At 35.8% G+C, this 18,741-nt stretch overlaps 1 protein-coding gene across 2 annotated transcripts; it reads left to right on the forward strand.

Moving 5' to 3' along the window:
• Window positions 1–391: 391 nt before the first annotated feature.
• On the forward strand, window positions 392–17,259 carry LOC100747696 (neprilysin-1). Of its 2 annotated transcripts, none has more exons than XM_012389194.3 (15): window positions 392–541; window positions 3,518–3,700; window positions 4,311–5,072; window positions 6,292–6,514; window positions 8,497–8,535; window positions 12,015–12,260; window positions 12,648–12,856; window positions 13,217–13,396; window positions 13,806–14,017; window positions 14,230–14,446; window positions 14,704–14,886; window positions 14,996–15,158; window positions 15,274–15,590; window positions 16,285–16,553; window positions 16,826–17,259. In XM_012389194.3, the coding sequence occupies exons 3-15, from the start codon at window positions 4,965–4,967 to the stop codon at window positions 16,827–16,829; spliced, it is 2,370 nt and encodes a 789-aa protein (XP_012244617.1). In that variant the 5' UTR covers window positions 392–541; window positions 3,518–3,700; window positions 4,311–4,964; the 3' UTR covers window positions 16,830–17,259. The 2 variants fall into 2 exon arrangements, with proteins under 2 accessions (XP_012244617.1, XP_003491860.1); XM_003491812.4 differs by lacking the exon at window positions 392–541 and adding an exon at window positions 1,179–1,859.
• Window positions 17,260–18,741: the final 1,482 nt, after the last annotated feature.

Below are 18,741 nucleotides of genomic sequence, written 5' to 3' on the forward strand. Positions count from 1 at the left end.
GGAATACATAAATTTGGAATTTTCGATTTTGTTAGTTAGAATTCTATTTTTATTTATTATATTTCACAATGTATTAGATATGAATCGTTCTATCGATACGAAAATAGTAAATTACATATTTGCGAGGGACTTGTATTTTGATTATTCATTTTAAAAAATAGAAAGAAATAGAAAAAGAAGAATAAAGGGACAATAAAATGGTTGAATTAATTATTATTAATTAAATATTCTAGATATTAAATCGAAGAATTTTTTTATTCAGGATATTGATTGAAATAAACATTTAATTCTCTTCACGATAAATGACATTTTTTTGCTGAAATTTAGCATGAAGTTATTAGATTGCAAATAGTTTGGAAATTATAGGCTCGTATATATGATTTCTTAGGATTACGATAATGACGTGAATTCACAATGACGGCGCATGCTTGATATCGACTTGTACCAGCAACAGCTTCGTGAAACGCAGTCACAGCCGCAGCAGCAACAGCAACAGAGAATGACCACATAAATGGAGAGACAAATAGAAACAGTTTTGCTGGTAAGGCATCTCAAGAAGAATCTTTCAACAATTCTTCAAGCTTTTTTTCCAATTTATCGTACACGCTATTGTTAGTTTATTTCAATTGTAATTGTCATTCCCTTTCTCTGAACGAAACAATCAATTATTTTTAATACGTTATTTCATTTCCATCTATTTCTCAATTCTACAATTCAAGCTGTCGTAAATATCATAAATTTCAATTCCCAATCTTTATTTTTTGTTGATATTTTATTATATATATTTTTTTTTATTATATATTTTTCAACTTTGAAAATAGTAACTTTTAAAGTAGTTCGTCAGATGGAAAGAAAGCCGTCGAATTCACCCTTTCGGTTCCATGAACGAGTAAATCAAAGCCACGTCGTTGAAATCAAACACCATAAAATTCCACGCCCCAATTGGCACATTTCCTCTAAATGATTCCATTAAGAATGCTCCAGAAAACTACAAATTCATCGAACGAAACAAGTTTCCAGACATTCTCGATTCCCTGTAGCAAGTTCCTCAGCTATTTTAAGATCTTGCAAAGATGTATATATATTTCGAAAACGTTCAAAATCGTGCGACGTGTCCGCGAAAAAAAGATAGAAAAGGTGCGCCGTCGATTCGCGCAGTCGCGCCGAAATTCTATCGGCAGTCCAACATTGACCGTCGTCCGTGTTCGCGTTTTTTTCCCCGGCTTTCCGCCCGGAAAAATAGCCTACAAACGATAAACCTGTTTATTTTTTAGAAAAAAAAAAGAAAAAAAATTGACGAAGACCTAAAAATAGTTGCACCATCGCTACGAGAGGAAAGTACAAAGTTTATTTTCTATCGTCGAAATTTATTTTATACGAAATTACGAAATATACGAAAACTATCGTCGATTACGATAAAATTGTAAAATTACTATTTTTGTAAAATACCGATTCGACATTTTCGTAAAACGAGATGAATCTGGGAGTTGGAAAAAATCTTGTTGTTGTTGTTCTTCAACAGCGGTAGTTTGTTTGTTTTTTACGCAGTTTCAAGCGCATATTTCGAAAGGTGTAAATTAATTCGTTCGTCTCGTGTTTAATGGACATCGAAGTGTTGATTGGTGCTTGGACAACGCGTTGAATTCGCGATGCCGCTTGTTGCATCATGATATCGTGTAAACAATTGGAAATGCTGGCGAGAGTGGCACTCGGCATGCCACCCTCCCCGTTCAGCTGCTTGAATTTCACAGTGGAGGCACTTCGGAACGTTTTCGACGACTAACCACTTGACATACACACAGAGTATGGTTGAGAGGTTAAATTCACGCGAAAAAACAACCTTCTTTAGTATAATATACGTACGTATGTATGTACGTTATTACAGTTTATTAATAATTCGTTTAATACGAAAGTAGAGACGATCCTCGTCGATTTACGATCATCGTAATTCAGTAAATATTGTATTAATTTTAATATGATATTAATTAAGAATGATATAAAATATGAATGGAATATTTTATTTCAAATTTTCTGTCTTCTGCACGGTGGTATCTCGTATTTGATATTTTTTTTAGAAAATTCGATTTCACGAGTCTCTTTTTATAAATTTAACAATAAATAATTATTATCCAAAAAATTCGCTTCGTTATTTTCTATATTATCCTTTTACTATCTATTTTCTTTATTTACAAAAATGAGGTTGAAATGGATCAAACTATAATTAGTATGGCTCAGAATCTTTAAAATAGATCTCGGAATTTGTTGCGAAAAAGATATTTTAAATCCAATAAATTTAATCTTAAATGTAATAAACCCACCCTCTGTAATTATTCGGTTAATTTTATCTCGAAAATGAAACTACGCGAACGAGGATGTTAATTACATATTTATTATTTTGCAAATAAAATATTTGTGGCGTAAAATTTGCCAGCTCGTTCGACCACTTAACTGGAAGCGCAACCGCGCCTCGATTTTGCGGGGGTAAAGTGCATCGCAAATATTCATCAATAACGCGGTTAACCTGATCAACCGCTTGTTGAATGCATCTTGAATTAGCAAGTAGCTTTTAACACTATTTGGCACACGACATCTCTCTCATTTTGTTTTCGATAAACCCAGATAATGTAAAAATTTAATCAGACCATTTTTGATACACTGTACAGAACAGTAAATAGAAAATTATTCTGTAAAAATGTAAAAATCGTCGAACAGAATTTTGAATTCCAAAAATATTAAGCAAATAATTATTATGTTTTAAATAAAAACTTATTGACAAAAGTTTTAACAAATATGTCTATATAATTTTAGAATACCAAAGAGGTGCGTCGCTCTTGGATCGTTTCAGTGAGATAAGTATAGCTAGCGAAGAGTTATGGTAGACAAAAAGGCCATAGATTCGGGAGGATTTAACAGTCGAACAAACCTGTCATTCCACAGGTTTTCTCGGATTAAAAATTGCATTATTTACCTATATCAGATTTTTCGAGATTCGTAGTACATTTTTCATGCTCTAAAGACTTTTTTTCCTTTTTATGAATTTCTATATTTTTTCATGGAGTCCCTCAACTTATATTTCGCTTGAAAATAAAATATAAAACTTTCTCCAGCATGAATCGACACTAGAAAGAGATAAAGAGGACGGAGAGAAGAAAGAAAAGCAGAAAATACTAAAATACTTGAGAGATTCTTAGGCTACTCTAAAATAACCATACTTCGTATCACATGAATTGATATAAACTAGATTTATTAATAGAAAAACCGAGACATCGATCGATGCTAAAGCTGCATGGACAGTATCTTCGTTTTGCAACTAACTTTAAATTAATTATTCATATATTAGCACCCTCCTCGATATCCTCGTTAAGAAAACTGTCCAAACTATCTCTTATACGATTATTAGCACAAAAAAAAAAATAATTTTGATTATTAAAAAAAAAAAAAAAGAAGATTGTCCGTATAGTTTAAATGGGCCATTAGAAATTATATTTATACTGACAGATTCGTTATTTACTTACAGACTATTTTGTCGAGAGGTGAACGTCATTTTCTGTAAGGAACCAAAGAAAATTGACAACGCGAAAATGTCCCGAACGATGGGCAGGGAAGGGGGGTGGAACGTGGAGGAAGGTGAATTTGTGGAGCAAGCGAACGACGATGTCGATGTACGCACCCCTCTGATCAGCGATCCGTGTCACCCCAGGTAAAACGGTTGCAGATGCTTGAGAAACATTGATACCACGTTCCATGGCCGATTATTCGAATATCGAATGAAAAACGGCCACCATTTCATTGATACAGTAGAATGGGGTGTAGTTAGATTTATCATTTAGTTGGTTCTATTATTATATGCAATATATATATCTTTACTGTTTTCTTAACAACTTTTTTATTTGTGTTTCGATATATTGTCACATATAACGTAGACTGAAAATCATTTTTTAAATAAATAAATCATATCGATAGAAACTATCGGTTAGAAATTATCATACAAGTTGGCAATCGCGAATCAACGAGTAGAAGAACCCAAAATAAGAGTAACAAAGAATAATAAGTGACGTTAGCAAACGACAGTCATTCAGGAATCTGATTAATCGCAGAACTACCAATAAAAAATTAATACAATCAAGAATTACAAATTCTATAGATTTCTCATGACAGTGAAACGAAACAGGCAAAGTTACAGACAAGAGGTCAATTAGACAATGATGAAAACCCTCATTTACAAATACCATAGGAACCATAACCTAGCACGAAAATCATAAACGTCAAGAACCATGGAAAACTAACGAGAAATCCTATAAACTCCTCAGAAAAGGCGACGGTGCGCCCAGAATCCCCACCCCTGTCGCCTGACTCTCGTTGTAAACAAAATCGAGGGTTGAGGGTGAGGAAGAGGGCGAGTGGAGGGGGCAGGTACAACGGAGGTGGTGCGAGAGTGCTAGGTGTCGGTGGTACTCGTCAGTAGCACAGCGGTCACAGATCCTTTCGGAACAGAAAAGCTGTCCGACCTGAGCCGACCAACACTAATCCTCGGCTTCTCTTCGTCATCCTGACGATGGACTGGCAATTGACCATCGACGTCTTCATCGATCAAAACCGATAAACAAAAAGAGACATCGTCGTTCAAGATCTTCCTCTCTATCGGTCGATAAGGAACAGGGAAAATTGCAGAATCGCAAAGTAATACCATAAAAGTGTATACGAGAGTCTTCTGATAAAGTGTTCGATTGTTAGCCTTCTCTGTTTCGAGTGTTGAATACAAAGATAAACAAGTTGAAAGAATAAAGAAGGTTTGAAAGGGTGGTCGTTGAGCAACGATCAATGGTCGATTGGCTGCGGCGGATCGAGAGCAGCCGCGATGCCAACGTTACACCGGTCGTTGACACAGATAGTCGCTTGAAATTCGGTTCAGTGTCCAGCTACTGCAGTTGATCCAGGGATTCGGTAGCACAGGTAGAGGGAGGATGAAGGCTGAAAGCAACAACGGATACCTGAAGGCGAGCGTGATCGTCGAGCAGAATGAGATAACCGGAGGTTCCGGCCAGGAGACGTCTACCACCAATCACCTTCAGGTTAGAGATTTTCATTACTTAGGGGTTGCAAGTAGTAATTTGGTAAAAATGACTTATTATTCGTCCTTTCGACAGCTTATTCGTTGGGTCAATATTTTGTGGCTTTAGAATGCTAATTCGTGGCATTAATGTTTTGTAGGTTTGTCTTGTTCATTTGTTCCATCGGTGTTGTTAATTTTTTGAGAATGCAAGTATTTGGGTTTGTTAATTGTCTCGAGAGAGGATATTTTGATACAAGTGTGGCGCCAATGCAGCCATAAATTAACGAATACACAGAGTACCCTAACCTTCCCTGATTCCGCACGTGTATCATTCAGGTATACCATCCTCAGTGAAACCATAAATTAGCAAATAAGTAGGTATCCTAATCTTCCCTAATCCCAGATATGTATCACTCGGCTGTACCACCCTCGCTTTTATTCCTCTATAAAAATCCATTCTACCAATAATCTTTATCTATTTATTCTTTTATATTTGTCAATGGCAGTGCCAATGTATTTGTTGCATTAAAATATATGGTCTAGTACGATCTTTATAAGAATTCTTATTATTTATTAGAATCATGAATGGAATAATAATTGGTAACGAACTGGGTGGTGGTGAGGATGTTTTGTAAAGCGAAATTGACGAGGTTCTTTGGGACGACGATTCCTTTATGAGAGAGTTCGAGACGTGAGAAGGAGAATCTTAAGGCGCGATTTTCAATAGCAGCTTATTATAAGGGTTCTTTAATGTTCGATAGAATCTCATTGCGTGAATTAAACGAAAAATTGATCTTTACAGAATATAAATAAGTATTCTTTCCAAAAAGATTTCGAATGCTTCGAAATTCCTAAAAAGACAGATTTAAATATTTTTAAAAAATTAGAAAGCTTCCATGTTGATAAAAAAAAAAAAACACTCGGACAACCCTAAAATATTTCTCAAATTTCCAAATTCTTAAAAAGTTGTCAAGTTTCCAAATTGTGACAAGAAAAAATCCAAGTATTTCTAAAAGATTCCCCGAGCTTCCAAAATCTCACAAAAAATATCTTTACCAAAAGATTCCCTCGAACAACCTTATATCCCTCTTTAGGATAGTTTTATTTTTACACCATTCCTATGCCATAATCACAGTCTCATCAATCTTCGTGTCACACCTACGCGAAAGAAGGAAGAGCAAAATTTCCTACGACTCGTAAATCATAAATAGAGGCGTGTAACGTGTTTTCCATCACAGGTGACTTATGGTCCCCGTGGAAACACCACGACGACGGTTCTGCAGCATTCAGGAAACAATCGGAAGCCTCTCGGAATAACGCGCGCGACGTCGATCAGACGAAGAGGGCCAGCCAACAGGCAGCAATTGCTCGGTGTGCTCGCCGTCACTCTTCTTGCCACTTGTCTTTTCATTCTACTGCTATTGGCGTTGAACACGAGCCGCGAATGCGTGCAGGAGCCCCGTAAGTTGAATTAGCCCTAAATGACACGATTAGTTCCGATGGTAGTGATTAATTAAGCGGCTGACAACGGCCAGCTCCACTGTCATACGCTGTACTCCGCGTGGATTTAGGCGTGAAGCGCGTTGACGTGGGATCTAGGTGTCGAAGAATAGCAATACGAGTCTATTGAGTTGATCCGAAGATTGCACGTAGAATTAGAGTGAGTTAGCGTTTGATCGAGCGCGACGGAGAACGAGTTAGGGTAGATAGTGGCATAGAGTGCGCTAGTGTAGTGGCTAGATGTTGCGATATATTGGTTTTAAGCTGTTCTTGGTAGATTGATCCGGAATTAAAATTAGTTACATTGGTGTTAAAATGGTTGGGTTAGCGTTACAGAGGATTGAAGCGAAATTGATGAGAGTTTACGCAGGGTATTTTTTAGTTTAGCGTAGCAGAGATATTATATTTGGTATATCTTATTTTAGTATAAAAATTGAACATGGAGTTACGTATGAAAATAGCTTAATGTGTATATTTAAAAATGGTTCGAAATAGGTTAGATGTTAATATATAGACATAGGTTTAAATGGCGGGATATAGATATGACGTGGTATATCGAAGTGTAATATATTCTATAAAAAAAAGTATAAATCTTCTTTTGAGAACAACGTAAAACAGAAATACAATGCGTCGAAGCACAAAGAACAAAGTCTTAGGAGCTTTCATTGGAAAGTTTGTACTGTTTTCGCAGAAATCTCTTTGCAATCTTAACTCCCACAAGAATTTCTTTCAGCAGAGTTTAATTACAAATTGATGAGAGACTTTTGAAAGAAGATCGCGGAAAAGAGCGCGTCCTCGCGTGAAATTACTCGAGGAAACTATTTTTCTCCTTTATTATACAAAGAAAGTAAATCTTACATCCTAATAACAAAAGTTTCTTTTTCAACAGCAGAGCCACACCAGGCGTTTCATTACTAGAATTCTCTAGTTGATTGCAATTAATTATAATTCTCTCCGCGTTAATAAATAAATAACGATAAAAATTCTTGACCAAATTTTTATTATAGTAATTCGTACAAATATTGGGTTGGAAACTAAGTATCCCTTAGTTGCCAACCCAATAGACTGTAAACTGTCGTGACAGTAAAACACTAATGAAATTCCCCAGCATAATGCCAACAATAATATAACCAATAGAGACAGTAATATGAAAGAAAAAACGGAATTAAAATGTATGCTGTCGTTAGAAAAATTCAATTTTCATTTGCTTTGCATAACCTCCACGACAATTGTTTAGTACCTTACAAGGATAATTCCATATAGTGATTTATCGATAAATACTATTGTAGAGATATCTCGAGGAATTTCTTGATAAATGTTGCTTTGATATTTGCAATTTATAATCACGATTATGCACGGAGAGGAAAGAAAATTACGTAAAAAGGAGAAACAGCAAATGGCTTTCAATGTTCAACAGCTCGTGTCAGAAGGGAACATCAATCAACCGAATCGAATCGAGTCGAGGTTATCAGGTTCTACTCGAAAAGGCCTGTGTTACCTCGTAACCACTGATAGAATTAATCACTATAATGACATCTATGAACGTTGGATTAAAAAACGGTTCGAAAAAATATTTTTTTTTATATACATAATAATACTTTGCTCTAATAGATGATTTATTACAGACCATTGCAAATATCAAGGATTACTTAATCATTTCCTGCGTTTGTGATAAAATGAAATATTATAGTGATTTTTTAGTAGCATCGACAAATTTTATGCAAGTTTATGGAAGCAGAAAATTGTTTTTTCTTGTGGCTGTAATGCTGCTTTGTGGGAAAATTGCTTCCTTTCCTCTCGACACTGTGCGCACGATTCTCACCGAATTATTTACATTTTGATAACAGTAAACAATCTTTTATCGTATGTCCTTTAGAACGAGATTAAATTTTGGACGCTTGCGACGATAGTGGTTAGTTGGACGTATATTCTCTTTGTTACAGGTCCAAACATTTGCATGACAGAGGAATGCGTGAGAACAGGTAATGACAAAATTTGAATAAAACTATTTTTCAAAAATTCTTCTCTACGTTGCAAACACGCCAGAAAATCCCATGAACGCCAAGCCGCGGAAAAATTCTCCGGATAATTAAAAAACAAAAGAAGAGATAATTGGAAAAAGCCAGATAATAAAAACCAGATTAAGCCAGTATCCAAGTATTGGTTATTCATAGAGGTTCCAGATTTTTTCCAAACATTTGCATAACAGAGGAACGCGTGAGGACAGGTAATGTCAAAATTTGAATAAAACTATTTTTCAAAAATTCTTCTCTACGTTGCAAACACGCCAGAAAATCCCATGAACGCCAAGCCGCGGAAAAATTCTCCGGATAATTAAAAAACAAAAGAAGAGATAATTGGAAAAAAAACCCAGATATTAAAGACCAGATTAAGCCAGATATTAAGCCAGTACCCAAATATTAGTTATTCATAGAGCCCGCAGATTTTTTCCAAACATTCGTATGTAACGCAGTTAACGTAGAATCGGGATGATGACTAACTGGATATCGAACCAATTTCTACGAAAAAAAGGGCGAAGGGGGATCGGGTATTCGATCATAGAGAGGGCGAAATATCACCAGCCAATATCCGAGTGGAGGTAAATGAAATCAGATCAGTGAGAACTGATTGGTGGTCGGTAGGAATTGTGTTTGTCCCGCGACAAACGCGTGCTCCTCTCGCACACGACTACAAATCGGATTAAGCATTCCCAATGGAATTGCCTGCTGACCGAGAGGTTGGCCTGCGATTGCATTTTCATTTGTCGGGAAATCCGCTATCCGACCCGCTGAAGATACGGCATCGTGCGGTTTAATTGCAGTGGAAACGCGGCCAATCCCAGAACAAGCGGCCACATTCCTAATTACTTATTTATTCGCAGCAACACAGCAAGGCAGAGCGAATTTTCGTTTATTTATCAGCCGAATGAATCACCCTGATCACGCCAGAAATCACTCGATTTATTTGATCCGTTTGTTCGTATAAAATTAATCAGCGAATTATATGCACCGTGAATTCAGTTGCGTACCATGGTGATTGTTTTCTTTTTCTTTTTATTTTTTTTTTTTTTTGTATAAGACGTAGGCTTTCGAAAAAATAGAGGAAGAGATGATTTGAATAGATTCTTTTTTCCAATTTATCACGGCTTTTTTATTTAGCGAAGACTATGACAAATTTGAGAAATCGATTCGCCTTCTCATTTATTAGAAATTAATTGAAGAATTATGGGGATTATTAATTATCCCGTATAATAAAATGGGGAGCCGTTTTAATTAACAAAGTTTCCTCTCGCAAACAATTCGGAATTAGATTAAAAATATAGAAGACAAGCGATCTCTCACGATGATTAAAATTTCGGGAAGCAGAAAATACCTTTCGTACGAGATATAATCCAATTCTTTTTTAATATTTCACAATTACCGTGTCTCTGCGCCGCGGGTTGGTAACGAAGTGGTTCGTAGTGGTTGGTCCCTGTGAACAGAGAGCAAAAAAAAAAAAAAAGAAGAAAAAGGGAGAAAAAAGTTGCTCGACCTGAATTTAAAATTGCTTAAAAAACAGCAGCCTCTTCGCCAACCACGAGTGTTTAAAGAGTCTGAGCTTGCGTGTTTGTTGAACGTAATTAGGAAAACATTTCCCGACTGTAGGTTTTTATTCGCGTGCACGTTAATTATCACTGGGCTGAGGTTGCTTGTGCAAATGCAAATCTCTCGCGAGTAAATTTGCAATGAAGCGCAACCTTGCATTAAAGCACTTCGAAAAATGCGATTATTCTGAAATATTTCCAATGCATTACAATCCTCGGTTTACTTACTAACATCGAAAACAACATTATAATTTTTACAGCAGCCCAAAAAATGCCGTTTATTTTTTATAATAATTACTTTAATAGTATAAGGTTAATTAATCCTTGGTACAGGATATCAAATTGCCCTAGAGCGGTGTTATTACTCGTTAGAGATAGTTTATCGGAAGTGCAATCAATCCTCAGATCACGGTTGGCCTCGTTAAATCTTCCTCGCTCGATTGGTCGTATATTCATCGACCGTAAAATTACCCGTTTCGATTAAACGATTCGTATTACACCTTTAAACGTCGACCAACGATATTACGAACTGTTAACATCTAGGAGCAAGTATTTTCGTCTCTAGAACGTATATGTATAGTTTATTTATCTTACAAACTTAACAAAATGTGGCACCTATGAGTATTTATAAAAAATGGTGCGACATACGCGTTACAAATATATCGCAGTTATATGAAACGACGTATACGTACATATACGTCATCGGTTATTAACGAAGAAAAAATCTTCCATTAAAATAATTTACTGTTACAGTAATGTATTATAAAAAAAACATATGTGTACCTACAGTGAACGGTTTCTAATTTTCGCGAACGCGTCAAATACCGTGAAAAAGATCGTACGTGTAGCAGATATAGGTTAGAAAGTCGCGGCACCAACCTGTTGACAGAAAATGAGATTGCGCAGAACGATTTTATGGCAAAATGATCGCTCACCTACACGTTTAATCTCGAGTTCTCTCGCGTTTACTTTTATATTCTTCGTTTTTTCCCTTTTTCGTTTTTAACGCTTTCATCTTGTTACCTTTGACGCGTCTCTCTCGTTGCCATCGCTGGAATTCAATTTCCTGCACGTGACAGAACAATTTGACGTTCTTGCGCAAAGATACTATAGCCGATATCAGCTTCGGAATTTAATATCAGCGTGTTCGTCAATATGACCGTGCGTGAACGCGTGACTACGAAAATTTCGATGAATTTCTTCTCTTCAAAACAAAATTCCATGTCCCCTAGATAAAAATTTTCTCCGCGAAAAATTCTACACGCGGGGCATAAAAATTCTTCCATCAATTAGTAGTCGGAGATAATCGCACATATAATATTATAGTCATCTGTAGCCACGTTATAACCACCCTAATTGCATTATATACAGTCATTTTATACACACGTGTGTTAACTAGCAATTTATTGAACGCAAGCAATTACGTTATAGTCTGTTATAGTCTATTATAGTCACGTTATAACCTCCCTAATTGCATTATATGCAGTCATTTTATACACACGTGTGTTAACTAGCAATTTGTTGAACGCAAGCAATTACGTTATAGTCCATTATAGTCACGTTGCGATAACACTCGATCGCTTCAGACTCACTCGTAAATACCTAATTTCACGCGTAGATTGTAGATAGTCGCATTGAATAATTGTAGTCACCTTGTAATTGCTTATAGTCGCGCTAAAATTACTCTTAGACGATTTCTACGAATTTATGATGATTTTTTAGGTGTTTGTAGTCACTTTGAACGCATACGATCACGGCATAATCACTTATAGTCACTGTTTGTCAGAAACAGGGGAAGGTTAGGATGTCAAAACAGCGTAGAGTAAGCAAAAGTTGCATTTCTAACTTTTCACTGATGCGATCATCGTGCGATTTCAGCTGCCAGTTTATTATCAGCGATGGATCGCACAGCAGCACCATGTGTCAATTTCTTCCAGTACGCGTGTGGCACGTGGAATCGTCGTCACGTGATTCCAGAAGATCGAAGCTCGATCAGCACGTTCGAGGTGCTGGCCAATCAACTTCAAGTGATTCTGAAACGCATCCTGGAGGAATCACCGAACGCCGAGGATAACAATGCTACTCTGAAGGCGAAGATGTTCTACAAGTCATGCATGGACATCCGTGGGTACAACGAAAATGCTTTTCGATCGCGTGTTTTTAACGAGTTCCGTGAATTCTATTTGAAAACGATCCTTAAATCGTCTGCTTCCTTAAACGATTCCTTTCCTACTATTTCCTCCAATAAAGTTCCCTTTCTTCCTGCAAGGATTCTATCCTTTTCGTTCTCGTTGAAAACATCTTTCCCTTCTAATCTCATTGAACAATTTTCTTCCTTCTCCTCTTCGCTAGATACACTTCTCTCTTTCTATCCTTATTAAACAAATTTGTTTTTTTCTTATTTCTCTCCAAGAGAATTTCTTCTCCCCTTTCTCGTAATGTTGAATTCGAAGTAAGAAAAGAAATCCGTTGCCACGCTAGGAAGGTGTTTCTAGTCTTCTATTTTCGCAGCTCGTATAAGAAAAATCGGTGACGCGCCATTGAAGAGGACGCTGAAATTCCTTGGCGGCTGGCCAGCGGTGGTTGGACCATCCTGGAAGCCACCACCATACCCCGTCGAAGTTTTATTAGGTCGATTACGAGGGGAATACAACGAGGGAGTATTACTAGAACAGTGGGTCGGTCCGGATGACAAAAACTCCTCTGCCAATATCCTCCAGGTGCGCCGGCAAAGTAAGGTCCCTTGGTCGACGACTGCACAGTATAACAATTGGATTTACGTTGTACATTCTAGAGCACTGTATAATAAAATTCGTGCAGTAGAACTCCATTTAGGATACGACTTTAGTTTTCAATCATAATGGATTTTTGTCGATCAAAATTGTTATGTGCATTTTTTTTTTTTTACAATTAACTATATATAAATGGAGTTTTGCAGTAACTTAAATAACGTATAAAATTGTTTATTAAGAAGATACGAACTACTTCGTGTCGTGCTTTAAATTTAAACAGAAGTTACTTTTGCTCGTGCAATATTGCGCAAGCGAAGAATGATCGAACGACTATAAATTGTTCCTCAGCTGGATCAGATGCAAGTGGCGTTGCCAAGTAGGGACTACTACTTGAAGAAGAGCAGCGAGGCTCAACTTAAGGCGTATCATCGCTATATGACGAACGTTGCCGTGTTGCTTGGTGCTAATCCACAAACCGCTGCCGAAGAATTCAATCGCGTGATCAATTTGGAGAAACAGTTGGCAAATGTACGCCTGTCTTACATTTATGACACAACGGATAATTTGTTAATATCGGATCGCTCCATATGTGGATGCACCTCTTAAGCTCTAAAAGCTTCGTATAATTCTTAACGATCATTTGATACAGACAGAATGGAAATAATAAAATAGCAAGCTGTATAAAATTTTACAAAATAGTACAAAATACTCGTTTCTTTTTTTTTTTTCATTTCTCTGTAGCTAAAAATATGCGTTTATTGATTGATTTGATGTATTAAATTGGTGGGATTCTTCTGCTATTGGATCTCTTTTTATTCGATATTTATTTATCATTCTATTTGAAGAATTTCATATTTTGTGAGAAATTCGATATGTGTTATAGGAACGTCGTATTGCTTTGTTTGACGGTTCGACTTATTTTTAATGAAAATTTCAGGCGTCGATACCGGAGGCTGATAGGCACGATACATCTGCCATTTACCGGAAGTTGACGCTGCGCGAGCTGCAGCGTGAAATTCCGCAGCTGAAGTGGCGCGAATATCTTCAAGAATTTATCAACTCGCCCATAACAGAAGAGGAGCCGATCGTGGCATACGCCATGCCATATTTTATGCAAATGGGCCGTATCGTGCAAAGAACGGATCGCAGGTATTTCGTTAACGTTCAAAGTTTCCAATACATTCGCTTCTCTAATTTTTATACAATTTCTGTTTCTAAGTAAATTCTGCCTTTTCTTCAATTTTTTCTAATCTTTTCTTTTTTTTTAATTTTTCAAATACATATTTAGTCGCCGAAAATGAAAATTAATTAATCGCGATATTGATGAAACGTTACATCTTATTTGTAACTATTTTTTACAGAACGCTACATAATTACATATTATGGAGATTGGTGATGTCGATAATGCCTCACATGATCGACGAGTACCAGCAGAAAAGGGTGGAATTCCGGAAGATTCTGTTAGGCATACTGAGCGAGAGGGACAGATGGTCCCAATGTGTCGAATGGACGAACAAAAAGCTTGGCATGGCTGTGGGTGCACTTTTTATTCGTGACAATTTCAATCACGAGAGCAAGGTAATCTTTCCATATAGAAATTCATGATAATTCATTTAAATGGTATAACATGAATTTCAAAAATGCTTAAATACATGTATGTATATATGTATATAGAAATTCATAAGATACGAGAGATCATTGTGTGTGAGCTGCTAATATAATATTTGGGTAATTTTTACAATTAATATAGATGGTATTAATTTGATATTATTCGGTAATTTGTCAATTGAAATAATGTTATTTTTAGTCGATTTTAAAGTTTATTTGGTTTTCAGGAGACAGCACTCGAAATGATTCGTACGATACGAGAAGCGTTCAATGAACTCTTGGCTGAGAATCATTGGATGGATAATGAAACTAGAGCCGTAGCTAAAAGCAAAGCCGATTCCATGAACGAAAGGATTGGATATCCTGAGTTCCTGAAGGATCCTGTGGAACTTTCGAAGGAATACGTGATGGTACTTAATCCCTTCGTAAATATGCATAGAAGAAGAAATGGAATTTCCAACGAAAATGATGATATTTCATTTTATACGTACGATCTGTTTCTTATCTTTCACATTACAGTTGAACATTACCGAGAATCATTTCCTTGAGAATGTACTGGCTGTGCTGAAATATGACGCTTATCATAATCTAGAGAAACTACGGAAGCCAGTTGATAAAGACAAATGGTCTACAGAGCCAGCCGTCGTGAATGCCTTCTATAATCCCAATAAAAACGACATTGGTAATCATTCGGAATTTATTTCTAGAACGTAGTATTCTTTAGACAATAAGATTTAAGCCTGACAAATAAATTTCGACTGTTCTAATTAAACTAGCAACGATGTTTCTCGTTCCAGTCTTTCCAGCTGGTATTCTTCAGCCACTATTCTACTCTCAGCATTTTCCAAAATCATTGAACTATGGTGGAATAGGAGTGGTAATCGGCCATGAAATTACTCATGGTTTTGATGACAAAGGACGTCAGTTTGACAAAGATGGAAACATGATGCAGTGGTGGAACAACGCCACTGTGAAAGCTTTCAGAGAAAGAGCCCAGTGCATCGTGGATCAGTATTCTAGATACAAGTTGCAGGAAGTTGATCTGTATATCAATGGGAGGATGACTCAGGGAGAGAATATCGCTGATAATGGAGGACTCAAACAGTCATTCAGGGTAACTTACTTTATTGCATATATTTGTTGCAGTTTCTATCATATATTCCTTTTACTCTGTTTCATATTTCTTCTTTTTTCTTCTCATATTGCTCATCTTTGAAATAGAAAATAAAATGTCCATTATTCTTGAGAATAAAGTAAAGATACAGCAAAGTGAGTAAAGTAATAACAACAAGATCATATGTTCTTTTTACTCTGTTGCATATTTCTTCTTTTTTCTTCTCATATTGCTCATCTTTGAAATAGGAAATATTAAAATGTCCATTATTCTTGAGAATAAAGTAAAGATAAAGTAAAGTAAGTAAAGTAATAACAACAAGATCATATATTCCTTTTACTCTCTTTCATATTTCTTCTTTTTTTTCTCATATTGCTCATCTTTGAAATAGGAAATAAATTTTCCATTATTCTTGAGAATAAAATAAAGATAAAGTAAAGTAAGTAAAGTAATAACAACAAGAACAGTAGAAAAAACAAAGAAATAGAAATATTGAACTTTCCAATTATTCTACTATTTCTACTGCAAACTGAATAATATTTATTTTTGCAATATGAAATATAGAGTCGCATGTTCGTCTTTGTTAAAACCAGTATTCTCTTAATGAAATTAGAATGTTCTTCATAGAATCAGTATTTTCTTAATACAGTTTAAAGTCGTTTAATGAATCCTATATATTTTTACTGCGTTTCAGGCGTATAAAAAGTGGGTGTCGATACACGGTGAAGAACCGATGCTTCCTGGTGTGAATCTCACTCACGATCAGCTGTTCTTCTTGAACTATGCACAGATATGGTGTGGATCCATGAGACCAGAGGATGCATTGACGAAGATACGAAGCAGCGTTCATTCACCGGGTCCTATAAGAGTTTTGGGACCTTTGTCCAATAGCGAAGACTTTGCCAGGGCCTATAATTGTCCTCCAGGCTCACCGATGAATCCCACTCGAAAATGCAACGTTTGGTGAGTTCTTTCCTATCATAGAATCCTTGTGATTTTGAAATTGAAATGTCAAGAAACGCTGTGCGTTATTAAAATCTATTTTAAAGCGCGGGACAATTTGCAATGAAAATATCGTACACTAAAAGAATTTATTTTAATGAACAAGTTTATCATAGAATTACTTCTTTAATTCAACATATTACTGAATTAAGATATTTTGTGTTACTAACATTTATCTTTAATACGTTTACTACGTCTATTTACATTTATATTATTTTGTACAACAATTACAGGTAATGTCAGAGTTTTCGAAAGAAGAAAAATGGTGAAAGGGAATCTATAATTGGGAATTGCGGTGCCTAGTGCTTTGAAGAGACTATAATCATCGTATTGTTTGATAACCACGATGGGACCACAAAAGACTATAGAGTTTTATTTCGTCGTGGTTCACTGTGTGTGAGTCTTCTAGCACAGCAAGAGGGTTATACTTGACAGTACTGTGTGTGCATGCGTGTGTATGGAAGAACGTGCCAGTTAAACAGAAGTCATCGAGGGTGAAAAGAATCTGACCACCGTGTGTCAGGCTAAAATTTTCACGAGTAAAAGCTGTGTATATAGAAGATACGTTTTAATCGTGTATGTAATCCTTTATGTGTGATTCATCTCGTCGTGGACGAGTCTAATAAACTTTTCGATCAAATTAAAGAGCAAAGCAAGGCGAAATAGATATCATACGTTCTTTACCTTTTCTTTACCTTCAGTCGAAATTGTTGAAATTTTAGAGACATCCTTACTTGCACTCTGCCATGAAGTTCGTGGTTGGTAGAACCAAAAGTAACTAAAATAAATCATAGTACCTTCTATTATACTTCCTTCTTCCCTGCAATCTTGCTGGAATTTTGTTTCATCGGCAGGAACACAGGTAGGTAGTAAATCCAATGATTTTCTCTTCCTATGTTTTAGAATATTTCATTCATGCTGCATTACTCATATACTGTATATCCTATACCCAGCATCTAATACCAATTTCCCATATCTTCCATCCTATAGCACATTTTCCACGTGTTCTTTCCCACATCCTATGTGCAATATTTATTGAACCATATTCCATATCCTCCTGTATATTCCATATTCTGTTTCCACACCATTCCCCATCCTTTACATTACAAATAAAACTATTTTCTGTGTGTCCTGTATTCTGATGCATTTATAAATTATAAATAAACAAATACAAATACAATTGCAAATACAAGAAATGGCCACAAAGAATCATTATGTCCCACTAATGGAATTTGTTCTCCACTGTCGTGTAAGTTTGAACAAAAGTTTTAGAACAAAACCAGAATCTTGTACCAGGAGAGCATAACTTGTGAAAAGATGGCATAGAAGATTGCAATTTTGTACCAGGGGAATGTAAGCGGAATTTAGAATAGCTTTCTAAATGAATAAAACAGATTTTTCAATTTATTGCTGATTTACTGAAATCATTTTATCAATATACATACAATTTACACAATGAATGTACAGCTTTTTATATTTGAAGCTTCAGTAACATAGAATATGCTTAATTGTACCGCAGTGTACAAAGTACCCTTAAATAACTAATGAATTAACAATCAATGTAACTTGAATAATTCATTGAAATTTCGCATATTTGCAATTTTTTAGTTTACGCGTGTTAGGATCGATGAAAATTCGATGTTGCTTCCAATGGAACTGCTCTGTGCATTTCTGCAAAAGAAAATATGAAAAAAAAATTATTAATAATATAGTCTACAAGATCAAGTTAAATTACATTTGCATACAGAGTATTATTATATATAATACAAATATAAATTGAGTGATAATATCTAACTGTGTCATCTTCCAAATAATGGTGAAAACAAGCTACTAATATGATAATAAAAATTAATCGTTTCTACCATGGCCAAAATAACATAGAGCTACATATCTGTAATAAAATAGAAGAAAAATTAGATAATAATACGATGAATAAAATATGTAAATTATTTACTCACTACTTAATATCTGGAAAATATCCAGAAACTTCTTCCAAAGTCATCCATCTCTGGTGAAGACTTCGATGAAACTGGTAGCGTGCGAAGTTTCTCGATCATTCTCGATCACCCCCACCACTTCTCCTCAAATTTCTCGTTCTAATTACTGCAGGTCAGACATAATACTGAAAACTAGTAAATTCCGCCTTTTA

The sequence above is a fragment of the Bombus impatiens genome, unplaced genomic scaffold (assembly GCF_000188095.3).
Source record: "Bombus impatiens unplaced genomic scaffold, BIMP_2.2 scf_0637, whole genome shotgun sequence".
NCBI classification, from domain to species: domain Eukaryota; kingdom Metazoa; phylum Arthropoda; class Insecta; order Hymenoptera; family Apidae; genus Bombus; species Bombus impatiens.